The 26,849-nt window shown below is 34.9% G+C and overlaps 4 protein-coding genes across 4 annotated transcripts; 3 read left to right on the plus strand and 1 right to left on the minus strand.

Moving 5' to 3' along the window:
* Window positions 1-1,517: 1,517 nt before the first annotated feature.
* LOC131005804 (uncharacterized) lies at window positions 1,518-5,098 on the plus strand. The gene is made up of 2 exons (XM_057932894.1): window positions 1,518-1,643; window positions 4,541-5,098. Exons 1-2 carry the CDS (start codon window positions 1,518-1,520, stop codon window positions 5,096-5,098), a joined length of 684 nt encoding a protein of 227 aa, XP_057788877.1.
* Window positions 5,099-10,056: 4,958 nt separating this feature from the next.
* Window positions 10,057-12,575, plus strand: LOC131005811 (WAT1-related protein At1g25270-like). Its single transcript, XM_057932906.1, has 7 exons — window positions 10,057-10,250; window positions 10,877-10,939; window positions 11,324-11,440; window positions 11,514-11,766; window positions 11,849-12,007; window positions 12,090-12,241; window positions 12,323-12,575. Exons 1-7 carry the CDS (start codon window positions 10,057-10,059, stop codon window positions 12,573-12,575), a joined length of 1,191 nt encoding a protein of 396 aa, XP_057788889.1.
* A 4,662-nt stretch (window positions 12,576-17,237) lies between these two features.
* Window positions 17,238-21,179, plus strand: LOC131005820 (WAT1-related protein At1g25270-like). Its single transcript, XM_057932918.1, has 7 exons — window positions 17,238-17,431; window positions 17,736-17,798; window positions 18,291-18,407; window positions 18,487-18,748; window positions 18,850-19,008; window positions 19,098-19,249; window positions 20,906-21,179. The coding sequence occupies exons 1-7, from the start codon at window positions 17,238-17,240 to the stop codon at window positions 21,177-21,179; spliced, it is 1,221 nt and encodes a 406-aa protein (XP_057788901.1).
* A 1,225-nt stretch (window positions 21,180-22,404) lies between these two features.
* LOC131005829 (protein HYPER-SENSITIVITY-RELATED 4-like) lies at window positions 22,405-24,198 on the minus strand. Its single transcript, XM_057932929.1, has 2 exons — window positions 23,588-24,198; window positions 22,405-22,786 (listed from the first exon to the last, which is right to left on the minus strand). The coding sequence occupies exons 1-2, from the start codon at window positions 24,121-24,123 to the stop codon at window positions 22,405-22,407; spliced, it is 918 nt and encodes a 305-aa protein (XP_057788912.1). The 5' UTR covers window positions 24,124-24,198.
* Between the last annotated feature and the right edge of the window lie 2,651 nt (window positions 24,199-26,849).

Genomic DNA, 26,849 nt, shown 5'->3' on the forward strand with positions numbered 1-26,849 from the left:
CAAAAGTAGGAACACCAATCACAAGCATACATATAACATGTTTTGTTGAATCATGCACATGTTACTAAGGGGGGGAGTGGAGTATATACCACCATGTGTGTTTTCTCGAAAAACTTAGCAGGATATTTGAGCCTTAACGGCAACTCAGCTGCGTAGCGGATATTAAAACATTAAATGATAACTTAGCCACGATCCGGAACTGTAAGCCTCAGAATGTATCTGAGCTTTCTCAGCGCAGTCAGGACAGGTTATCTCAGCCTGCGCAGCCATCTTAACTATCTCAGTTATCTCAGTACAATTAGTGCTCAAATTATCAGCGTAACTATCTCAGTCATCTCAGTCTGTGCAGTCATCTTCATCTAAGTCATCTACAACGCAAATTACATAAATTGTCTCAGCGCAGTCAAGGCAATTATCTCAGCGCAGCCAATACGCCTATCTCAGTGCAGCCAGTGCGATTATATCAGCGCAGCCAGTTCGGCTATCTCAGCGCAGTCAGTGCATATCAGCGCAGCCAGTGCGGTTATGTCAGCGCAGTCAGTGTGATTGTCTCGTCTAAGCTACCACAGATTATCTAAGTCATCTGCGGCGCTGATCGTCTAAGTTATCAAAACTAAGGCATTAATTGCAAAACCTAGCCCTTTGTGGCATCGCAGGCATTAATTGCAAAATCTAGCCCTTTGTGGTTTCGCCGGCATTAATTGCAAAATCTAGCCCTTTGTGGCTTCGCAGGCATTAATTGCAAAATCTAGCCCTTTGTGGCTTCGCAGGCGTTAATTGCAAAATCTAGCCCTTTGTGGCTTCGCAGGCATTAAGTGCAAAATCTAGCCCTTTGTGGCTTCGCAGGCATTAATTGCTAAATCTAGCCCTTTGTGGCTTCGCAGGCATTAATTGCAAAACTTAGGCCTTCATGGCAGCGCAGGCCTCAATGTCTATGCTCCGCGCAGAAACATCGTAAGCCGCGAAAGTTAGACAATGGATTAGCCTTAAGTGGCAACTAAGCCGCTCTGCGGAAATTTGAGCCTTATAAGTCAGTCATCATTGATGACATTCAAAGAATCAAATGGAAAAACTACTATCACTTTTATCCTAGTTCATTTGCAGTGCTGAAATACTTTGTCATCATTGTTTTGTAAAGATTGACAATTTTTATCTAATAAGTTGCAGGGAATTATATATGTTTAATTGACATAGGAGAGCAGCACAACGCTGACTCTACACCACACACCACTGGTTGAACAAAGAAGACACAGTTCAACCAGACTAGAGGGGAGTAGCTGATGAGGACTGTAATACCCATCAGCGCTGTGCTTAGCAGTACAGGGACATTTTACCTAATTATTGTTATTATTATTATTATTAAATAAACTAACCAGCGCAGGTTTAACTAAAGACTCGGGATAATAAATGAATACGAAGAGCCTGCGCAGTCGAGAGGTGCCAGCGCAGTCGAAGATGCCTGAAGAGCCCGCTTAACCAAAGACAGCCCTACCAAAGGCAGCGCTTCCGGAGACGACATGCCAGAGCAGAGCTGCCCGCCTTGCCAGAGCAGAGCTGCCCGCCCTGCCAGAGCCGGAGTTCAACCAGAGACAGCTCTGCCGAGAGTCAGCTTTACCACCAAGTTGGGCTTCATGGGCTTTAGGGTTAGGCTCAATTAGTTATCTATAAATAGGGCTCTTGTACATGGAAAGAAGAGGGTAATTCATTCAAGCAACACACTTGTAATATGTAAACACTCTCAATATAGTGAAAACACTCGAAGATCGCCCGTGGATGTAGGTCTTAATGACCGAACCACGTAAATCCTGCCTCATCTATTGCTTATTAGTTAAGGGTTGATTTCATGCTTCATCAATATATAAGTGTCATTTTCGACCATCATAGTGTCATTTCTGGCCGCTACGTCGGTGTAAATTGATGACCGAACATAATTTAGAAGAAAACAAAAGATTATGAATCCTAAGTAAATTTTAAAGCATAGGTGCAATTTCAGAATTCGTGAAAACTTTTTAGATTTACAGGCAGTTTTCCCCTAAAAATACATGATGTTTTAGTTCTTATTTTAAATCTAATTCCTATATACTTATCATATATCAAATTAACATCTTTTCATGATCTTTTATTTAAGATGTATATTTGTATTTTATTTAAAATAAATTTAGCGAAAAAGAAAAAGTAAAACCTTTTTTCATCGAAAGGGGAAAAGTCAATAACTTTTAGTATATATGAGAGATTATGAAATTAAATTTTTACAATTTTGATGGTTGCGTAGGTTAGTTGATTGAATTTTGATTTTTTATTACTTAGAATTATATTTGTAAATAATACTTTAATCTCTTAATTAAGATTATTTTTCTTAATGGGAGTTAATTTAGTGTTATAATATATTTTTATATAGGATCTTATAATTGGTTGATTCTATTAAACCAATAATGAATCTATAATTTTGACAAATATCATATTTAATCTTAGCATAAATTAGTTTACCTTAATGCATACAAATAGAAGTTTTATTATTAGTTTAGGGACCCTCCTTCATTTCTTCACCTTGTAAAATGTACACTCCCAAAGATCTAGTGAAAAAATCCAAAAACCCCACCCGTGGATGTAGATCTTCACGATCGAACCACGTAAAATCCTCGTGTTATTTATCATTTTATTTAGTGTGTTGATTAGTACTCCCTCTGTCCACGAAAAAGTGCCCTACTTACCCCCTTTTTTTCCACGAAAAAGTGCGCTGTTTACCTTTTTGTACATTCATACCATTTACTTTTTAATTTATTTACAACTTATGTCATTAATAAATCCACACTTTTATTTAATCTATGCAATTAACCCTCACAATTAACTCACTAATAAATCCACACTTTTATTTAATCTATGCAATTAACCCACACAATTAACTCGTTAATTAAAACTACGAAACCAACTCCCCCACGCCTAATCAATCCCATTTCCCCCAAAATTAAATTACTCTTTCTCTAAACTCAAACAAGTGGAAGAAATACACACAAACCCTCCAAATTGTATCTACAGCCCGATTTAATGGCTTTTGGGCTATGTGTGTTTGTTGATTAGCTCAATGGAATAATAAATATGTTCTGAAAATTAACTCGACTTCACGTGTGAATTCTGTACTACAAGAAATTGAGTTTTTACCCACACATAATAATGTGTGGTAGTTTAGCCACACATAGTTTCAAAATGTGTAGGTAATTCACACCAAAAAAATTCATTAGTTATTGACTTTTAAAATGTGTGGCAAAAATATTTTCGTGATATTTATTATTTTACGGTTATTTTTAAGTTTTATTTATGGATAATAAAATTTATTTTTAAATTTGTTGCGCCAACGTGGCAAACTAATAAAAGTTATTAACCACACATAATTCAAAATTATCTATGTGTGGGTAATGAATTTTTATCATTATTTATTCTTGACATGTAAGAAACATGGGAAAATATTTTTAGCTACATTTCTATAATTTGGCTTTAATTAATTATTTATGCAAATCTTAATTGATGTTTTACCCACACATATTTTGAAAAATGTGTAGGTGAAACAATTTGAAACTTTCAATTATTATTGACATTTAAAATGTGTAGCAGAAAATTTATTTGTAACATTTATTATATGGCGGTAGTTCTTTTTTAAGTTTTATTTTATTTAATGAAGTTTATTTTTATATTTGGTGTGCACCCTCTATTAATTTTTTTAAACCACACATAATATATGTGTGGATAATAATTTTTATATTTATATTTTGACAAATTAAAGTAAATTTAATTTTATTTTTATATATTAGTGCCAACTAATCAATTGATTTCTCTACAATTGTACAATAAAATAAAAATTAAATAGTCTTTAACATTAAAAAGGCATAAAAAAACAAGAATGAATATGTTAAAAAAACACAACAATTAAAATAGGCATAAAAATTAAATACTAGTCTTTAACATTAAAATCAAACTCAATAAAGAGTAGGATTGTTTAAACTCTCAACAACTAAAAGACAAGAAAATATTAACAAACTAATCAATGTTATTAGAACTACCCCTATTGTAATTTTTACCCCACTCAAAACAACTTTTTTAACTTTCTTAGTATCCGTGCCGGCACCCAAATGGGGCACTTTTTTGTGGACAGAAGGAGTACTATTTTAGGTGTTGATATTTGTTTTATCAATCGTCATCTCCTTGTATTATGATACACATGTGTCATGATCACAACTGGCAACATATTTTACTCCTCGTCACAATCAATTTGTAATTTTTTATTTTTGAAAATTAATTTTATGGAATATTAAAAGGTTTGTTTTGTTAATCTTCTAGCTTTTTTGGTAGTACACATATGATTATTGTATAAAATTAAATATTTTAAAATTTATATGGAAACAAGGCCAATACAAGCAATCACAAAAGAAGTAATCAAAGATTGCTTAATCAACCAAGTAAGTTATTCATCGTTTCTTTTTCCTATCAGATTGCATTATATGCTTCATCATTTAGGTTTCTTCATACTATGCATTTAATTTTTCAGATCATTCCAGCAATTAAAGCCAAGTGGCCGCGTGGTGCAAACATGAATATCAAGTTACAATGGGATAATGCAAATTCCCACATGAAGTTACAAACAGACCCTGATTTCATAGCAGCTGCCACGTCAGATGGATTTAATATCCAACTGATTTGCCAACCACCAAACTCGCCGGATACAAACGTGAATGACCTAGGGTTTTTCAGAGCAATTCAATCACTACAAGATGACAAGTTGGCTAATGGTGTAGATGATCTGCTCAACAACGTAAAAGAGGCATTTGAAGAGCTTGATCCTATGAAGTTAAACAATGTTTTCCTCACACTACAAGGCTGCTACCATGAAATCATAAAATGCAGGGGCAACAACAATTACAAAATTCCACACATCAACAAGGAAAGACTCTTAAGACTTGGGATTCTCCCAGAATGCTTGGAGGTGGAAGAACAACTCGTGAGGGACTGTTTGGAGGAGTTAAGACAGCAGCAAATGGAACAAGGCACAATCTACAACCTCGATTCACTGGTTCACTCACTAGAGCAGGTTGCACTTATGGATTAGTTCTTGTTTTTGTGGTTTTTTTTGGCTAGAAGGTTTACCAGAACAAACAATCCTAGAAGGTTTTTTTTTTTGGCTAGATTGTTTGTAATGTAAACCCTTTTGATTGTCTCAGCTTAATGTAATGTTATTTTGCATCATAGACATAAATTCAGCCACATTAATTCCCTCAGACAACAAAGAACAGAATCATCACAGGGTTTTCAGCATATAACCCACATAACACAGGAAGAACCTCCTAAACTAGGGAATACCTAGTGGTGGCTACAACCTGATTGGGATTAACCAACAAAAACAAAGAACACAGTGCATCAACACAGGGTTTTCAGTCACATACGACAGACAATGCATCAACACAGCCATAGATAAGATATTCAAGGCATCACCAGCCACCAAACACCAACAACAAAGAAATGCAAGGCATCACCAGCCATAAAACACCCATAGATAAGGCATGCAAGGCATCGCCAGCCACCACCAACCCATAAGAAAATTAGGAACAAAATCACCGTATCAAGGGACCGGCCTTCTTCATCCTGGATGAAGCCATCCACGGCCAAATCTCCCTCCGTTTCAGGCACCACCGTATCCAATGGCCGGCCTTCTTCATCCTGGACGAAGCTATCGACGGCCACCAGATCTTGGGGTGCTTCCAACGCCTCAATAAATGATGATAATCGGTGAAATCACTGGATAATCTGTGAAATCACTGGATTTATAGAGATTCATCGGAGATGGCAACGGATCCGGTGATTCTTCGGTAGAATCACCGATTTTACAGAGAGAAGTGAGAAATGGTTCATGCTCCATCAATCAGGGGTGAGAGGCGATGATAAATCGGAGGTGGAATGAGTAATCGCCGAGGAAAGCTTCACCGATGCAGGCGGCGCTCAACTTAGGGTTTTCAGAGGAAAGTGATGCGGCGCAAGAAACTTTAGGGTTCGTATGTGAAACAAAGTTTTAACTCTAAGTTTGAGAAATAATATTGGGGGTGGGGTATTTTAATTCCAGACGTTAAATTGGGGATGATGTATTTTAAACACACTTAATTAAGGAATGTTAAAAGTGTTTAAATTAGAATTGTGGTGGGCCCATCAATGGCAACAAGAGTAAATTGTGAAACAAAATAAGGGTAAATTTGTCAAAAAAGTGAAACAGGACTCTTTTTCGTGGACAAAAAAAAGAGGAGAAACAGGACTCTTTTTCGTGGACGGAGGGAGTAATATTTATATATACATCATAATTATTATTTAATTTAATTATATATTTTATTTAAATTATAATTATTATCGGGCGTCGCATCATGAGAATTCTATATTACTAATACTATGGTCTAGAAAATAAAATAAAATCTTAATTGAATTTGAAATGGAGTAAATTAAATAAGCTTTAAATAAGATAGGAGGTAAAAGTGGAGAAGGCATGCAGGTTTATGACGTGTCTGCGGACTGCGGAGCACCGCTACATTAAACATTTGGCAGCTCCCAACAGACACAATGTCACAAACAAACAAATTTGTACATTACATTTTGCTTTCTTCTTCCATTCTTCGGAAAATAGCATTTAACCTCGTTTTCTTCCCTTCATTAAATCTCTCTCTCTCTCTCTCTCAAATCATCAAATTCTATATTATTAGTATTTAGTTATGCTGCCCTAATATATATATATATAGGGAGAGGTTCAAGAAAGAACCATAAATAAAAGAAGACCGGAGAACCATTTTCAGTCATTCGATCATCAAGATCTACGATGGATGCATCATCTTGTTGGATGAATGCAGATCCTGAGTTCGAATCCTGAAGGGAGCATTTTTTTAAAAAAAAATTAGTGCATTAATTTTAACAGCAAATGCATTAATTTTTACAGTGGATGCATTAGATTTGATGGTTCTCCCGTTCTCACAAATAATGTAGTTCTCTCTAAAACCACACCATATATATATATATATATATATATATATATATATATGGAGAGATTCAGGAAAGAACCATAAATAAAAAAAAGAACGGAGAATCATTTTCAGCCAATCTACGGTGGATGCATCATCTTGTTGGATGAATGTAGATCCTGGGTTCGAATCCTGAAGGGAGCAATTTTTTTTTTTTTAGTGCATTAATTTTAACAGCGAATGCATTAATTTTTACAGTGAATGCATTAGATTTGATGGTTCTCTCGTTCTCACAAATAATGTAGTTCTCTCTAGAACCACACCCTATATATATATATATATATATATATATATATATATATAGGGAGAGGTTCAAGAAAGAACCATAAATAAAAGAAGACCGGAGAACCATTTTCAGTCATTCGATCATCAAGATCTACGATGGATGCATCATCTTGTTGGATGAATGCAGATCCTGAGTTCGAATCCTGAAGGGAGCATTTTTTTAAAAAAAAATTAGTGCATTAATTTTAACAGCAAATGCATTAATTTTTACAGTGGATGCATTAGATTTGATGGTTCTCCCGTTCTCACAAATAATGTAGTTCTCTCTGAAACCACACCCTATATATATATATATATATATATATATATATATAATGTTGATTAGTATTCCCTTCCACAAACAAAAATTAGAAAGCGCGTGATATTTATTTTATAGTCATGTTATGCATACATATTGTATATAGTAAATAATAGTAGTGTTGTTTTACTATTTTTAATATAATATATATACATCGTATATTAGTTAATAGTTCATACTCAAGATTGTAGAAGAAAATCCCACCCGCCCCACCCCATGACTCAAACATATATTTTAAAGGGGTAATTGCCTGTAAATTCATAACGTTTACACGGAGTTAGTTTTTGCTCTTATTTTAAAAAATGTGGTTCCTAAATACATAACTTTTTATTTTGTCTCATTTTTCTCATATCACCGATTTTTTATTAATTTGGCGCCGAAAATTACACGGTGGCAGCCGAAATTGATGTGTTGGCAGCCGGAAATTGACACCTAAATACATTTAGGACATGTAGAAAAAAAAATTTAAAAAAATAATAAAAAAAATTCACATCATCATCTTCCTCAATTCCCTAACTTCCTCTCCCCTCCCCCACCCCACCCGTCGTCGCAGCCCTTGCCGTTACCATCGCCACCGGCTGCCGCCGCCCACTTACACAATCACACACGCACACACTGACAGAAGTGAAAGATGGCAGCACGAAGCATTTGCTGCGTAAAGCAGCTTGCAGAATCGGTAGTACATAAGGAGCTATATTTCCAAATCCTTCGAGCACGACCGCAAAATCAGCAGCAAATTGGGAATGAGAAATCGAAGCAACCACCGCCTGGGAAATCGAAGCAGAGGCGGAAATCGAAGGGAAATCAATTTGGGGCGGAGGGCTGACGGGGTCTGGGGAAGTAGAGGGGGGATGACGGGGTCTGGGGAGGTAGAGGGGGGACAAGGGGGTCTGGGGAGGGCGAGGTCCGACGGGGTCTAGGAAGGGGGAGGGGCGAAGGGGTCTGGGGAGGGGGAAATTAGGGTTTGGAAGTTAGGGAATTGGGGAAGATGATGATGTGGATGGTTTTTTTATTTTTTTTTAAATTTTTTTTCCAGATGTCCTAAATGTGCCTAGGTGTCAATTTTCGGCTGCCAACACATCAATTCTGGCTACCACCGTGTAATTTTCGGTGTCGGATTAAGAAAAAATCGGTGACAGGAGAAAAACGAGACAAAATAAAAGGTTATGTATTTAGGGGCCACATTTTCCAAAATAGGAGCAAAAACCAATTTCGGGTAAACAGTTATGGATTTACAGGCAATTACCCCTATTTTAAAATTCTTGACCTTTTTCCTTTTAATATCTTAAATCACATGTACACAGTTAAGCTTAATTATCTGACATATTTATTAACAACATATAATTTGTTGAATTAATCTTCAACTCTAAGACTTAGTTTGTCCGATTCAAGACATGTTAGGAATCAAAGTCTTTTCTCTTTTTCTTTCTTATATATGTAATCGACAAAGTCAATCTCTGTATAATCCGTTTTTCCAATATAATCATAATTTACGTACATTAAGCATTAAGGGCTTGTTTGCTTGATAGTATCAAATAAGGTATCAACCAGGGGGCTTAGCCCACTGGCCACCGGGTCCTCACTTAAGTGAAGTGACCCGGGTTCGATCCCTCTTGGGAGCGAATTGGAACTACTAACATCTATCATGACTTTGCCAAAAAAAAAAAAGTATCAAATAAGGTTTAATATATTTGACTGAGATATTTTATTTTGTAGTATAAAATATTAATATTATGTTTGGTTAAATGCATTAAATTATCTGCTTTATGAGAATGAAATTTTGATAATTTAATATTTTAATTTATAGTAAGATAGTTTAATCTATTATGCAAATTAATAAATGATATAATTATGAATTTTATTATGTACTCAATATGATCTGTACAGATCATTGTAATATCATAGAGCTCTTATAGATGAAGAAAAAAAGTACAATAACTATACATTCTAATGAAATACCACTACATGTACAAATCACACTTCTAAATCAAGTTCATTTTTACCTAATTTTTCAAGTTCAATTTATTCATTCCGTGTAGTTTGCAACTATAGCAAATAGGTGGAGTTTATGTATATATATGATATGTATAGCGATTGTGAACTTTTGATCTCGCCATTCAAACATAAAAATGGGTAAAGTGCATGAATAGAATTTGGTTTGATATTGTCAACTCCTTCTTAATTCCTCTATATATATATATTACAAATCCGACTCCTCTCTCATCGAAGCCACACCTTTTAATTATCAACTCTACATATCTTTTCAGTCACTTTTCTCAAACATTAATTTATTGTCCAATATTATTCATTTCCCTTTCCCATTTCCAATTTCGAGACACCCCCAAGTTATCGTGGCCTCTTTTCCTTGCTTTCACATACACACATTGTGGGAAGACACTACACTCGTCAATTTAAAGCAAAGGGTGAAAAATGGGAAAGTTGTATAAGATATTGGATGGGTTGAAGCCGATGATGATGATGGTGACCGTGCAATTAGCTCTCGCCGGAGTTAATATCCTCTACAAAATGGTCGCAACCAATGGCGTCAGCTTGCCCATTTTGATCGCTTACCGCTTCCTCTTTGCCGCTGCCACGGTTGTCCCTCTCGCCCTCCTCCTCGAAAGGTCCGTGCCCGTCTGAGTAATGTTATCCTACATATATACCTAGCGATGAGCATGTTCATGTCAAATCTATTAGATTATATTTCCACCGTCCCAATTCAATAGGTCATAGGGCTTGGACACGAAAGTTAAGACACGGTAGATTTTAATAAAATAGAAAAGAGAAAGTGATTTTTTTTTAGATATATTTGACCAAAAAATATATATGAGAGAAAAATGAAGAAATTATTTATAAATAAAAAGAGATAATTATATGTGGGTCACAGTGACATTTAGTGTAAATAATGAGTTAAGTGATCTATTGAAATGGGACATCCGAATAAGGAAACGTGGTCTATTGAATTAGGACGAAGGGAATAACATTTTTGTATGTATGCGTGTATGAGTTAGATTATCACATTAATTGTGCGCGCGCGCGTGCATTTGTTTTCATAATTTTGTGAAAAGATGATCCAATGGCGTTTTTGACTATATTCTCTAGAATTATAAGTTGGAAATGGTCGGGGTTTTGTTGAAGCTTTTTCTTTTAATTATTTTTGCTCTATTTGGTTACCAAATAAGTATGCAAATTGAAATTAAGATATTATTTAATGCAATTTTGAGATGATAGATTTTGTTTGTGTTTGCAGAAAAAGCAGGCCTAAATTGACTTGGAAGATTGTCTTGCAAGCATTTGCTAGTGCTTTGTTTGGGTAAGTTGATAAACTAAAAAGATGCGTATGTATATAGGAAATATTTCGTGCATGTTACCATTTAACTCGCCTACGTGTATTTTCAATTATGTTTCATTCTTGCATCTTACATTTTGATCTTGTTGTGGTTGAGAAATGGGTATCCTCATATAAAGAAGCAAAATTGAATTTCACAATCACTAGTCACGACAATAGCTATTTTAGGCATATGATCCATCTTGTCATAACACATATATCTTGTGTTAACTCTTACGTACATGCACGCTGACTTTATGTAGACTGTCTATTCAATAAGGTTCGAGAATTTATTTTGGATGAAATTTATTTTATCTTTACTAAATCAAAATGACTACTTATTTATTTTGGGCATTTTAATGAATGCAGAGGATCCATGGCCCAAAATTTATACGCAGAGAGCTTAGTGCTGACCTCAGCCACATTTGCCGCAGCGATGACCAATCTCATTCCCGCCATCACCCTTGTGCTCGCTGTTATTTTTCGGTATTTTCTTATTTATGATTTAATTAAATTATATTATATATATAACTTTATGTATATAAAAAAAAAAATATAGGCTGGAGGCGTTGGGGTTGAAGACCATGGCTGGTAAAGCAAAGTTGATGGGAACACTTTTGAGCATTGGAGGGGCTATGCTTTTGACTTTTTACAAGGGGTTTGAGGTCAATTTCTTGTCAACCCACATTGACCTCCTGCAAAAGAGTCAAGGACACGTGGCAGAAGCCCACCACAACTCCGGGAACAACGTTTTGGGCCTTCTGCTGGCGCTTGCTTGCTGCTTCTCTGCGTCAGTTGGACTGATCGTTCAGGCAATATATTAATTAATTCATTTAAATGCTTCTTTTTATATTTATCAATTTTATTTTATTTTATAACTGGAGAACACTGCAGACTAAGATGAGTCAATCATATCCATGTCATTATTCGAGCACAGCATTGACCTCAATCATGGGATCTGTTCAAGCTATTGTTTATGCTCTTTGCATTGAAAGAGATCGCAGCAAGTGGAAACTGGGGTGGAACCTCACACTTCTAACCGCTGCTTACATGGTAGTAATTTTACAAAGGATGAAGAAAAATTAGACCATAACCTTTTTTATTTAACATGGTGATCATATTTTTGAACATTTAGGGAGTTTTGGCATCAGGAATAATGTGGGTGTTCATCATGTTGTGTGTGAGGATGAGAGGGCCGCTTTTCGTGTCGGTTTTCAATCCGTTGCTACTCGTCCTCGTCGCGCTTGCAGGATCCTTGTTTCTAGATGAGAAGTTGTATTTAGGAAGGTAAAAAACTTAATTTAATTGCCATTTTTACTATAAAATAGTAGTATTAATTAATGTATATATGTTGTATTTAAATCGCAGTGTGGTAGGGGCTGCAGTAATAGTATGTGGGCTGTACTTGGTTTTGTGGGGCAAAGGCAAAGAGATGAAAAAACTGAGTCGTTTGGTGGCATCAAAGAGCATTGGAGAAAGCTTCAAAGATTTGAACCATGGTAACAATGTTGTGGTTATTACTCCAAATTTTGTCCCAGAAGTCGAGAGTTCAGATGTCTTTGATGAAGACCAAGAGGAAGATTTAGAGGCTAAGGTTTCTAACACAAATATCAAGTCTTGAAATATATATTTCATCTACCTAGCTTGTCTTAAAAATAAAAATTCCTCTCTCTCTCCCATTCCGTCAAACATTATCTTTCCTCCACCTCCAAATTTCCGGCGACCTCATCCTTCCTTATCTCAGCTCAAACAACCCGCCGCCGCCCTCAGCTCGGCTTCAGCTCGACTCACCCACAACTCTGTCCAACTCGCAGTAATTAACTAAACGCCCAATTAAAACAATCAAACCAGTTAAAAAAATAATATTCGATTCGTCCATTAAATCCATCAAAAAGAAACCAATTCAAAATAATAGACTTTAATAAAATGGCTGAGTTAATTGTGAATGAAAAAATAGTTTCCTTTTTATTGTGAGTAGTAAACTTGCTAAAAATGAAATAGAACAAACAAAAATGATAAATTGAATATTTTTTAAATGGACGAAGAGAATAGTAAATTTGGGGAGTGAAAAAGACTGCCATTTTCTCCTTGGCGTTTGGATGTGTACGATTTGGTACTGTATTTGGAAAGGGAGAAATAATAGCAAGTTTAACCTTGGAAGTTGGAGCAAAGATAAAATGATGGCAGAGGTAAAAACGAGGCTGTGGAGTTGGAAGTTGGTGTTCAATATGTCGATCACATCTTCCGATTTTAGAAGTTGGTTTGGAGCCGCGAAGCTTCATGGATAATCATGGCAGCAGTGGTTCTTGTTGCTTCTGTATCTTTTTCTTTTTGTCTCCTTTTTGTTTGAGTTTTTTGGGTATCTCTGGTACCTTTGCTGTGTTTTAATAATATCACCTTTTTCCTGAGCAAAAAAAGAATAGTAAAAGTAGCATGTTTTAATATTTTTCTTTTTTTAGTTTTGCACGATTAATGATAAATTGAATATTTTTTAAGTGGACGAAGAGAATAGTAAAAGTAGCCTATTTTAATATTTTTCTTTTTTTAGTTTTGCACGATTCAATACGCTTGATGTGGTCTAAAATATCACAATTATTTACAAAAGAATAAAGCATGCACTACCATTCGGATGTTAAATTAATCGAACTCATATATAGATATGGGGAGATTAAGAAAAGATGGAAAAAATTAGTACGTTTTAGTGGTTATAGAATTTTTTTCTATTTTAATCTAAAAAAGTTATCTAATTTTTAGAAAATGTGAAAATGGTTAAAAAGAATATACTATATATTTACATTCCATGTTTTCTCGTAATTGGAAACGCACCCTAATAATTTAAGGCTGTGTTTGCTTTGATTAATAAATTTATCAATAGAAAATAATGGATAACAAAAATTTATGCATTAAAATGTCTCCTTGAAGGATGGATAACAAAAATTTATCTATTTTTGGATGGATAATATTATCCATGTTTGAAGTGAAAATAAGGAAGGAAAAATTGTGAACATCTCTTTTTGTGTCAAATATTGAAAAAGAAAAGAGATATTTCAAGGAATAAATTTTTATTATCCATAGATAAATTTATCCATCAAAGAAAAACGCGGCCTAAGATGAGATTGAGTTACAGTTGTATACCACATGAGACAATTATCGATGTTCTAATATATTTACAGATAAAATACTCTAAAAAAATTACAGATAAAATTCTTTTACTTTAGAAATAAGCAAATAATTATTTCGTCGAAGCAATTCACACATCTCTATTAAATTGTAATATATACAATGTAAAATCTCATTAACTAAACACTCGCAACAATTATGCAAAATATGCATTTAGCCAAAACAGGCGCATTGTTCTTCTTCGCAAATGTGGAAATTAATCTTTTTATGATATTAATCTATCATAACTTTTGAACACGCATAATTACCACCATAAAGTTAGGAAAGAAAAATCAAATTGCACAAATGTATAAAATAGTATTATGCCAGGTGGTTTAATTAATAAATGCGGGATTTTTCGGAAGCGTTACAACTCCAAAGTCTCTGTCGCATTAAATTTCTCCAAATCAGGAAGGAAAAAGAAACTACCTTCAAATTTTAAAAATCTAAATAAAAACAAATTCATTTAACCTTAATGGAACTCAACGTACGCCATGACGTGCAAATATGGACTCTGTTTGGTTTGCCTTAATTTTCTTTGATCTTTTTCAAGTAAAATAAAAACGGTTTCCCATTAATTCCAGGTTGGAAAAGAAGACTTGTTGGTTGCAATGAGTAAGATCAATAAATTAATGTAATTAAGGCTACACAATTAGCCAGCTAATCAATTTCATTTGCCGCTCTGATGAACTTAATGCACATCACGTATTACATTATAGAAACTATAACTTACAATAATTTTTTATACTATTAATGTTTAGTGTGTGGTGGAATATAATAAAATAATTAAATCCTATTTTTATTTAAAAAAATAAATTAAATAAATTAAGATTATCCTTATTATATTAGTGTGTGGGTGGCCACAATGTGGCTGCATAGATTTATTGTAATGTTTATGATGTAAAAAATAAAATGAAGAATTTGAAATGGAGTAAAATAAGATTGAAATGAGGTGAGAGTTAAGTGGAGAAGGCATGCAGGTTTGTGACGTGTCTGCTGACTTCGGAGCACTGCTACATTAAATATTCACAGACACAATGCCAATGCTAATGCCACTAATTTTTATTACATTTTGCTTTCTTCGGAAACTAGCAGTTAACATCGTTTTCTTCCCTCTTATTAATTATCCTCCCTCTCTCTCTTTCAATCAAAACATCAAATTCTAATAAATATTCATGTTGATTCCCTCTTAATATATATATATATAGGGTTAGGTTGAAAAATGTCTAAACGTAGGAAAGAAGAGAGAAGTAATCTCATCCGTTGATCTTATCTAATCTAACGGACATAATTTATTCACGTCATGTTCAACGGATTTTTTCATTTAACATTCGTGAACATATACAATATTTTTGGGAGTTCTGGGTTTCTACCCCTCATATGTTCAACAAAAAAATCCGTTGAACATGGCGTGAATAAATCATGTCAGTTAGATTAGATAAGATCAACGGATGGATTACTTCTCTCTTCTTTCTTACGTTTAGGCCTTCTTCATTGAACCTTTGCCTATATATATATTGATTAATATTCCATTCCACGTACAAAAATTTATTAGCAAGCGTGTCTATAGTTATTTTATTCTCATGTTATGCGTACATACTTCCTCCGTTCACAAAGAATGTGTGGTGAAGTGAAGGCTACGAATTTTAAATGGTAGTATATTTGTGCCCACTAAATTGTAAAAGTACATGGTGGTTATTTTATACATATTGAGTGTGAATAAGGTTTAAAGTATAAAATGAATTTCTAAAAAAGGAAAACACAATCTTTATGGTTGAACAAAAATAGTAATAAACACACAATCTGTGTGGATGAAGAGAGTATATCGTAATATCAATTTTTTTTTTTTACTATTTTTATATATAATATATACATCGCATAATTAATAGTATATACCTTCTCTCAATATATATATGAGAGCGCTCCAATCAGATCCTATATATGTAGTGAGATCTTAGATTGATTTGTGGGTGTTGATTTCATGTATCCATGACTGATATTTACTCAGAGGGCGAATTTTTTACCAGGGTTCGAATCCTGGAGGGAGCGAAAATTTTATCAATTTTTTAAATATCGTTATTCATTAGTATATACTGTCTTATTCACTGTACTCATAATCTCACAAAAAATAGCAATCTCGATGGAGTGCACCCTTCTATATATATAATTAATACTCTCTGTCCCACCTATTTTGAGATATTTTTTTGGCGTCCCTACTATCTTTGAGACATTTCCTTTTTTAGCAAAAAATTTACCATTTATTCACATTTTCTCTTTTCCACCACACAAAATATTATTTTTTTAATTTTAGTGCCCAAAAAAAGGTCCGAAGATAATCGGGACGTGAGTAGATCATACTCAAGATCGTAGAAGAAAATCCGACCCGCCTACCCAAACCTATACTCAAATTCTTGCCCTTAATTTTCCTTTTAATATCATAAATCCCACGGCTTATTATATATACTAATTAAGATTGTTGGCTTAATTATATGACATATATATATATATATTAACAAAATATAGTTTGCCGATTTAATCTTCAAATCTAAGCTTAGTTTAATTTGTTCGATTCTAGGCATGCTGAGTTGTGCCTCCAAATCTTTTCTCCTTTTCTTTTTATTTATGTTTAATCGACAAAGTCAATCTTTATATATTCTTCCGCTTTTTCCAACATAATCACAATACATGTACATCAATAGCAAAAAAGGAAAAGCACAATTAATAACGTGTGTGTATAAATAAATACAATCTAAAAAAAATGACTACATGTTTGAATTCCACCTGTACATTTTTAATCGAACCTTTTTTTTTATCTCACCATTCGAAAATAAAAATGCCAAAAGTGCATTAATAGAATTTGGTTGATGACAACCGTTTCTTCCTCTATGTATGTATCGCAATAGCCGAAAGTTCAATAGAAGTTTGTTTGATATCAACCCCTTCTTAATTCCTCTCTATATATATTACACATCCGACTCACTTCTTATCAAACCCACCTTCAAATTATAGTATTCTTCATATCTTTTAAGTCACTTCTCTACATTAATTTATTATATATTCACTAATATTCATTTCCTTTTCCTTGCTTTCACACACATACGCTCGCCAAAGCAAAGGGTGAAAAATGGGAAACTTGAATAAGATATTAGATGGGTTGAAGCCGATGATGATGATGGTGACCGTGCAATTAGCTCTCACCGGAGTTAATATTCTCTACAAAATGGTCGCAAACAATGGCGTGAGCTTGCCCATTTTGATCGCTTACCGCTTCCTCTTTGCCGCTGCCACGGTTATCCCTCTCGCCCTCGTCCTCGAAAGGTCCGTGCTCGTCTGAGTAATGTTATCCTACATACCTAGCAATGACCATGTTCGCGTCAAATCTATTAGATTATAACATTTTTGTGTATGTGCACATTTATTTTGAAAAACTTGTGAAAATATTATGCAATGTGGCTTGTCGAAGCCTTTTCTTTTAATTATTTTTGGCTCTATTTGATTACCATGTAATTAATAATCAAATTGATTACAATTGTTATTAAAACATAGGGAATATTTTGCGAACTTGTAAATAAGTTTTAATTTAAGGCAATTTGGAGATAATAGATTTTGTTTACGTTTGCAGGAAAAGCAGGCCTAAATTGACTTGGAAGATTATCTTGCAGGCATTTGCTTGTGCTTTGTTTGGGTAAGTTCATAAATTTAAGGTGCATGTATCATTGTATATAGGATCAAATTTTCGTGCATGTTGCCATTTACCTAAGTGTATTTTTGTTTATGTTTCAATATTCTTACATCTAGCATTTTTTATTTTCTTTTTGGTTTTAGATGAAAGAAGGGAAATGGTCTAAACCATAGCTATCCTTATATAAAGACGCAAAATTGAATTTCACAATCACTAGTCACGAAAATAGCTATTTTAAGTATATGATCCATCTTATCATAACACATCTTACTTCCCAAGGAAAACTTTCCCAATTTTGTTGTGTTACATACACACACGCCGACTTTTATTTTGGATGAACTCGGCGTCGTTAGTGAAATTCAGATAGAGTATTTTTTTTTTTAATATATATAAATGTAGTTATATTTTATGTTTGGCAAACGAAAACGACTTATATAAAATTTGCCGCAATTATTTAGGTATTTAATTAATTTAATGAATGTTTGCGTAATGCAGCGGATCCATGGCCCAAAACTTATACGCAGAAAGCTTAGTGTTGACCTCAGCCACATTTGCCGCAGCTATATCCAATCTCATTCCCGCCATCACCCTTATCCTCGCTGTTATTTTTCGGTATTTTTTCTGCTTATGTTTTAATTAAATAATATTATAAAACATGATATAACTTTATATATATATATAAAAAAAATAGGCTGGAGGCGTTGGGGTTGAAGGCAATGGCTGGTAAAGCAAAGTTGATGGGAACATTTTTTAGCATAGGAGGGGCTATGCTTTTGACTTTTTACAAGGGGCCTAAAGTCAATTTCTTGTCAACCAACATTGACCTCCTCCACAAGAGTCAAACATCTGAGGGACACGTGGCGGCAGCCCACCACAGCTCCGGGAGCATGGTTTTGGGCCTTCTGCTGGCGCTTGCTTGCTGCTTCTCTATATCTGTCGGATTGATTGTTCAGGCAATTAATTCATTCATTTAAATGCTTCTTTTTATATCTAGTTTTTTTTTTTTTTTTTCGTTTATTTGATAATTTTATTTTATAAATGGAGAACACTGCAGACTAAGATGAGTGAGTCATATCCATGTCATTATTCGAGCACAGCATTGATCGCAGCCATTGGATCTGTTCAAGCTATTGTTTATGCTGTTTGCATTGAAAGAGATCGGAGCAAGTGGAAATTGGGGTGGAACCTCACACTTCTCACCGCTGCTTACATGGTAATTTTACAAAGGATATTAGAGCTAGCATAACAATTTTCAGTTGTTTTATTTAACATGGTGATGGTGATATTTTTGTTGACATTTAGGGAGTTTTGGCATCAGGAATAATGTGGGTGTTCATCATGTTGTGTGTGAGGATGAGAGGGCCGCTTTACGTGTCGGTTTTCAATCCGTTGCTACTCGTCCTCGTCGCGCTTGCAGGATCCTTGTTTCTAAATGAGAAGTTGTACTTAGGAAGGTACAAAACTAAATTTACTAAACTATATTAATTACTACTATTCTGTACGTGTCATAAGAGTGTGCCCTTATTTCTATTTTGAAACGTCTAATAAGAGTGTGCATTTATTATTTTTGGACACTATCCTACCCCATTGGCGGATTCAGGGGGTAAGGGGGCTAAAGCCCCCTCCCAACTTTTGAGTTTTTTAATTAATATACAAGAAAAAAAATATAATAATTATAATATCCATGTTAATTGCTTAATATTTTATATTATTTGATAAATTTATATTATTTTTATCATATTTTCTTTCTTAGTTAATTTTTAATATTGAATTTAGAGTCAATCCTAAAGTTAAAGTAAAATTACGAACTATTAATAATGAAAATTAGTTTATTTGTTTAGCAAATGAAATATTTTTTTTTTCTAAAAATGCATAAAAGTATATATGTATTTATATGGAGTCAGAGGATTTTTTAGAACAATAACTTAGGTTGATTTGGAAATTAGAGCAATAACTTTCGAACTTGTAAAAATAGGACACTAATTAATAAGTGTTGCACCCGTAGGATATTTATGGGCTAATTATCCAATTTTGGGACTTTTTTGCACGGACCAAAGACATGACAACCCGCACGGAGGGGTTGATTATGTGGCAAGCACGTCATTTTTACGGCTCCAGCTAGGATGTCATGTGCTTGGTCCATGCGGAAAAGTCCGAAAATTCGATGATTGGCTGAGAAATGTCCTGCGGGTGCAACACTTATTAATTAGTGTCCTATTTTTACAAGTCCGAAAGTTATTGTCCTAATTTCCAAATCAACCTAAGTTACTGTCCTAAAATACCCTCTGACTCTATTTATATGCTTTCAATGTAATTAATGTTGAATTAATTGAATTGTGAATAACTATTTATTATATTAAGTGACTGTTAAAAAAATGCATGAAAATAATTGTACGGACTGCTCAAAAAATTTGCTTCAGGGAACACCAGTGCAAATATTTTCAAACGATGTAGTTCAACAAATCCAGTCTCCCCTAATGTTCAATTCTGGATCCGCCCGTGCCCCACCACTAACTCCTTATTTTTTACTCTTATTTTATAATAAAGTGAATCACTTTTTCAACTCCCAATACATTCATCTAACATTTTATTAAAATCCTTGTCACCATAAATGATGCACAGTTTATGGGATGGAGGGAGTATTAGTTATAAAGTTATGAGTGACACAAAATGCTTCTTTAATTTTAGGGGTTACTAGAAGTTTGTCAATTTTCTAGTTTATATCATAATCTTTTTTGTTGGTCAGAAAATACATGAATTCAAGATTGATTTTGAATCGTCCCATAGACAATAATTTTACCCAAATTTCACCAAGTTCAATCTGAATAGTCTCACGACTTGCAATTTCTCAATGCGATATCAGATTGAATTGTGATGAAATTGCATGTCCATCGTGGGATAATTCAGAATTAATCTTAAATTCATATATTTTTTTAGCAAAAAAAGGTCATGATATAAGCAAAAAAAATGGCAAACTTTGAGTATTTTTCGGCAAGAACCCTTTAATGAAAGTATGAAACGATCGATTGAAATTATAGTAATTTTAAGATCCTCTTGATATTTTTTAATGGAGTTGCATTTACATAACATATGTTGTATTTAAATGACAGTGTGGTGGGGGCTGCAGTAATAGTGTGTGGACTGTACTTAGTTTTGTGGGGCAAAGGCAAAGAAATGAAAAAAATGAGTCGTTTGATGGCATCAAAGAATGCAACCATTGGAGAAACTACAAGAGAAAGCTTCAAAGGTTTGAGTCATGGTAACAATGTTGTGGTTGTTACTCCAAATTTTGTCCCAGAACTCGAGAGTTCAGATGTCTTTGATGAAGACCAAGAACAAGAAGATTCAGAGCCTAAGGTTTCTATCACAAATATCAAGTCCTAAAGTATTTTATCTTACCTAGATGTACCTCTTCACATTAAAAGAAAAAATTTAATTTAGCTAGTACCTTTTTTTAAGAATAAAGTCGTTATATTGTGGTCGGAAATTTATGATATACAATGGAACCTAGGTTTGTTGTATATTGTAGGTGTGACTTCATAAAGACATGTTTGCATGAGGGACTGATATGCAAATAAGTAGACTTTAGGGAGAGATCAAATTATACATAAATTAAAGCTGCAGCCTGTTTCTTTCTTCTTGGCCGGGGAGTCTGTTTCAACGGCTCAGATTAAGTGATAGGAGGAGTATATTTTGTAGCGCTTATTTTCTTCAAATTGTGTGCCCATTTAAGTATACATTTGACTCTATTTATTCCTACCCTCCAACTCCTTTTATTATTAAAGTCATGGATATAATTAAATTAGGGTAGTGCTATTTGGACTAAATTTATTTAGATAAAAAAATTAAATATTTTGATTTAAAAGATTTGGTTCAAATTTGAAAAGGATTTAATTAATTTTATTTTTTCTTCACATTGTAATTTTTAACGTTTTTAAATTTTTTTTTGTAATTTTTGTACTTTTAAAATAATAAAAAATTAAAAGGTTATCAAAAAATTATAATGTGGAGAAAATAATAAAACTAACTAAATTATTTTTTATTTTGAACCAAAATTTTTAAATATAATTACTTTTAAAGTATTTGATCATATTTTGTCCAAATAGCATTATTGTATAAATTATGACATTTATCTCTCTCATCAAATATGTATTATGCATCCGGCTGTATAATTATTTCCCTAGTTAATTATTCTTTTAATTATGTATGAATTATGCGATGGCCGATGGGCGGTATAATCAACCGAAATTCACCTTTATATATCAATTTAAAAATTAAATTAATACTTCATGAAATTGTCCAAATCATGTGTGGAGTATTTTAGGAGACAAATGGAGTATTTTATTTAAATGTCATACTCCCTCCGTCCCAGTAAACTTGTCCCGTTTCTATTCGGCACGGGTATTAAGGAAAGTTGTATTAGAGGTTAAATGGTATGACCCACATGTTTAATTATATTGTTAATTGATTTAAGTATTATTAACAAAGCAACAATTAATTCTTCAAAATTATGCTGCCGACGTCGCTCTCAACTCCGGCAAGCCGGCGCCGGCGCCGGCATCCTTCCTCTCCCTCCGTCTGTCTCTCTCCACCCCCTAAACACCATCATTCAAACAACCAACAAAATGAGAGGCGAGAGGGCGGAAGCGGCTCGAACGGTGGAGGCGAGAGGGCGGAGGCGAAGAGGCGAGAGGCGGCTCGAACGTTGGATGCGAGAGGGCGGAGGTGGAGGCGAAGAGGCGAGAGGTGAGAGGCGGAGGCGGTGGCGCCGGAACAGAGCGGGAAAGGGGGAGGCAGATTTACAGAGGGGAAAAGAGGGAAGCGGCGCCGGGTGAATGGAGGTGGGAGGGCGGCGGAGGCGGCGAAGGTCAGTGGGAAGGCGGCAGAGGCGGCGAGAGGCGAGAGGGCAGAGGTGGGAGGGCGGCAGGGCGGCGAGAGGATAGAGGGATGGAGGTGGGAGGCGTCGAAGGGTAGAGAAGAGGGGGAGGCAACTGGCAAGAGAGTGTGGAGAGAGAGAGATAAATTAGGGTTTAGAGGGGGGATTAATTAGGATAGTGTTTAATTATAAATTAATTAGTTTTTAAAATTTTCCTAAAAAGGAAATGGGACAAGATTATTGGGACAACCCAAAAAGGAAAGTGTGACAAGTTTATTGGGACGGAGGGAGTAGTATATTTCTCAACGAAATTGGCAGGAAACGGGGGTGGCCCGGGGGCGGGAATGGCGGCGGGAGTTATGGTTTGGGGGAGGGGGCGCGAAGGTTTGGGGAATTTATTAGTATTTTTAATTTTTTTAAATTATTAAAGGTATATTCTTTTAGGGAAAAATTATTAAAGGTATGTTAGTACATTTACACTATAAAAGGTTAGTATTTTTAGTTTTTTATGTTCATGGACATTTTTTATTATTATTATTTGAAAATGTATAAATTAACCTATTAACTCTGAGTTTAATACGTAATTTAAAAAAGGGTTAAGTATCAAATAAGCCCTTAACGTGGAAACCCTTATTACATTGCCGACCCTATGGCAAATGGGGTATCAAATAAACCCCTATCGTAATTAATTTTTAACAATTAAGCCCTCCGACTTAACGGATAGTTAACACCGCTAACTTTCTTTTATTTATTTTATTTTTTTAACGAGCAAATTGTCGAACATCTGGTAGGCGCGGCTGGACGGCTGGTGCACCGACATCACCACCGTCTTCCCCCTCGCCGCGAGGCCCCCCAGCGCCGCCATGAGGCGATAGGCCGCCGTGGCGTCGAGCCCCGACGTCGACTCGTCGAGGACCAGCAGGCTGGGGTCCAGATGGTGCAATCGATATCCTCCACCACCAAAACGGACTTATTGGCGGTGGCGAGCAGCAGCTTCTGCAGATCAGAGTTCTGGCGCAGCTCCGTGAGCTCCAAATCGTAGACATCAAAGTTCAAATAATTGGTCATGGCGGCAATGAAGCTGGATTTGCCAGTCCCCGGCAGGCCATAGAGCAGATAGCCTCTCTTCCAGGCCTTGCCGACCTTGCGATAATACTCTATCCGCTGCAGAAATCTGTCCACATCCTTCAAAATCACATCTTTCTGATGGGCATCCATGGCCAGAGTGGCGAATGTAGCAGGGTGATCCAGCATCACGGGCTTCCACATATCATTGATGTTGTACATATTCTCGTAATCCACTGTGAAGATCTTGATGGTTTTGTTTTCTTGTTTCCTCATCTTGGCCAGGTTTGCGATGTGGGGAAGGTAGGAATGGATCACCATTTCTCTGTTTGTCTTGTGGAAGGTGAGCTCGAAGGATCTGACCTCCGATCCTAGCGTGGAGTTCATGTCTCTGGGGTTGTAGAAACCGTGGGATTCGATTCGTCGGCAAACCCACACCCATTTGAATTTGTGGCCCTTGTACAAGTCCTCGACGAGCCGACGTCGGGGCTCGACGCCACGGCGGCCTACCGCCTCATGGCGGCGCTGGGGGGCCTCGCGGCGAGGGGGAAGAAGATGGTGATGTCGGTGCACTAGCCGTCCAGCCGCGCCTACCAGATGTTCGACAATTTGCTCGTAAAAAAAATAAAAAATAAAATAAAATAAAGTTAACAGTGTTAACTCTCTGTTAAGTCGGAAGGCTTAATTGTTCAAAATTAATTACGATAGGGGTTTATTTGATACCCCCTTTGCCATAGGGTCGGCAATGTAATAAGGGTTTTCACGTTAAGAGCTTATTTGATACTTAACCCTTAAAAAAAACTAAGATTTATACGATTATATTCAGCAAACTGGGCCTAGTTAGCCCATTGGGCCTTATGCAACTTGTCCAGTAAGAACTGCTGAAGCCCATCTTAAGGCCTTTTAATATCGGAGCTTAATGTACATATGATAGTAAAAATTGGATTTATATGTAGTGTTAATAGGCAAACCTAGACCTGATTTCTAATTACTAATTTTGACACCATACAGTTTTTTTTTATCAAACTCATATGTATTTATTATTTTGACATTGTAATTGTGTTAATAGTTAAGTTATACTCTCCATCACAATTCAATAAGTAATATTTTTCTATTTGACGTCTCAATTCAATAGACCACCTTCTAATTAATATGAAAAATACATAACAAACAACCTTACACAACTCATTATTCACACAAAATGTCATAGCGACACCACAAAATTATCTCTTTTTTTTACTTAAAAAATAGTAACATCTTTATTCTCTCTCTCTAACTTTCTTTTCACAAATTTACTCTAAAAATACTACTTTCTCCCCCCTATTTTATCATAAGCTATTTATTTTTTAATATTCGTGCTCAAGCCTTGTGATCTATTAAATTGAGATGAAGGGAGTAATATAAAAGTATCTATACAGTATCAGTTAAAAGATAGGTAGACCAAACACTCGAATTTATCGAAGTGGGACTATAGGTTTTCATTAAAATTTTAATCAAGAACAAAAAAATTGTGCTTCACATCCAATGCATTCTTCATAACATACAACGTATACAGAATCATGTTACACATCCACAATTCAACGTGAGTTTATCTGTAATTACTTTTGTGTTATTATCTATAAGTTCTAAATTTATGTATAACCTCTTTTCATTAATATCATCACTGAAATGTAGGGGATCGAACCGAACCGAACCGACAAAATCGAGGACCGAATTTTCAATATTTTTTGGACCGAACCGAGCCAACTGAAGCCCTAGGACCGAACCGAAACTGGATCGAAACCGCCATCAATTCTCGGTCTGATTCAGTCCAAAACTGACTAATAATATTAATAAAAATATTAAATATATATTTAATATATATAAAAATTAATTCATTTTTCAGAATATTAGAAATTAATTAAAATATTAATAATATTAATAAAAATATTAAATATATATTTAATATATATGTATTCGGTTCGGTCCGGTTTTCGTCGGTTTTCGCCTCCCTGGAACCGAAATCGAACCGAAATATTTTCAGTCCAAGAAAATAGGACCGGACCGGACCAATACATGGACCAAAACCGGCCTGGACCGAAAAAACTGATTGGTTCGGTGCGGTCCGTCGGTTTTGGTCAGGTTTTGCTCACCCCTACTGAAATGTGCGTGTGTGTGTTGGCCTAGCAGTAGAATGGTTAATGTTTAGGAGCAAATGTCTTGAGTTCGAGTTCATCATAGTGCGATTTTTAATTAAATTTCTTTATTTAATTATTAATTTGTCAAAAAAAAAAAATATCATCGATGAAAGATTATATACGTAATAATATTAGGCAAAGCTTCGTTTGGAAGACATTAGAGTAAACATGCTTTCTAATTAGACCAAGACGAGAAGACCTAGACAACTTGTTTCAAACAAAATCCACATGCATTATGCCATCATTAGTAGACAGGATCATTGATGTAACAATGTTTAATACAACATTAATTATTAATAATCCTATATGTGTTTATATGAAGCCTTCAAAGATGGGACAAATGAGAACAGTTGAAACATCCATTGATTTTTTTTTTTTGAGCCCCATATATTGATTTTTCTTTTTGCGCTAACATATATAGTCTAGTTCGAACAATTAAAAGTAATTTAAAAAATTTGCATCAATTAAAATAAGAGAATATACACTCATACAGTCATATTGAGCAATGAAACTCAATTTTTGGTCATCTATCTGAAAAATACAAATTATGAAAAAAATTCACAATTTCAATCTAAAATATATTTTGACCCCACAGATCCTACTCTACCCAACTCAACCTCCTATACGTGATTCTCTCTCTGTCTTTCCTCCCTTTCTCTTGGTACAAATAAACATGACTGTGTCAAGTGTATCTAATGAATAACACAATTGACACAAATTTACCCATTTGTATCGATTATGCCATCATTCAATTTTCAATCACATTTGGCACAAATAGACATAATTGTGTCAAATATACCTAATGAATGACATAATTGACACGAATTTATTCATTTGTATCAACTGTACCATCATAACCTGCACGCTCCAACCCGAATTCGAAGCCCAACCCGTACGCAAACTCGAATCCAGTCCACCCTAATTAAGGGCAAAACA

Source organism: Salvia miltiorrhiza, chromosome 1 (assembly GCF_028751815.1).
Source record: "Salvia miltiorrhiza cultivar Shanhuang (shh) chromosome 1, IMPLAD_Smil_shh, whole genome shotgun sequence".
NCBI lineage: Eukaryota > Viridiplantae > Streptophyta > Magnoliopsida > Lamiales > Lamiaceae > Salvia > Salvia miltiorrhiza.

Excerpts from the sequence above, each read along its gene's own strand:
- LOC131005811 (XM_057932906.1), top strand. The coding sequence starts at position 10,057 with ATGGGAAAGTTGTATAAGATATTGGATGGGTTGAAGCCGATGATGATG. Across the intron at positions 10,251-10,876 it reads CTCGCCCTCCTCCTCGAAAG|AAAAAGCAGGCCTAAATTGA; the intron begins GTCCGTGCCCGT and ends TTGTGTTTGCAG. Across the intron at positions 11,767-11,848 it reads CAGTTGGACTGATCGTTCAG|ACTAAGATGAGTCAATCATA; the intron begins GCAATATATTAA and ends AGAACACTGCAG.
- LOC131005829 (XM_057932929.1), bottom strand. The coding sequence starts at position 24,123 with ATGAACTCCACGCTAGGATCGGAGGTCAGATCCTTCGAGCTCACCTTC. Across the intron at positions 22,787-23,587 it reads ATCTGGACCCCAGCCTGCTG|TTGCCTCCCCCTCTTCTCTA; the intron begins GTCCTCGACGAG and ends CTCTCTTGCCAG.
- LOC131005820 (XM_057932918.1), top strand. The coding sequence starts at position 17,238 with ATGGGAAACTTGAATAAGATATTAGATGGGTTGAAGCCGATGATGATG. Across the intron at positions 17,432-17,735 it reads CTCGCCCTCGTCCTCGAAAG|GAAAAGCAGGCCTAAATTGA; the intron begins GTCCGTGCTCGT and ends TTACGTTTGCAG. Across the intron at positions 18,408-18,486 it reads ATCCTCGCTGTTATTTTTCG|GCTGGAGGCGTTGGGGTTGA; the intron begins GTATTTTTTCTG and ends TAAAAAAAATAG.
- LOC131005804 (XM_057932894.1), top strand. The coding sequence starts at position 1,518 with ATGCCAGAGCAGAGCTGCCCGCCTTGCCAGAGCAGAGCTGCCCGCCCT. Across the intron at positions 1,644-4,540 it reads TGGGCTTCATGGGCTTTAGG|ATCATTCCAGCAATTAAAGC; the intron begins GTTAGGCTCAAT and ends TTAATTTTTCAG.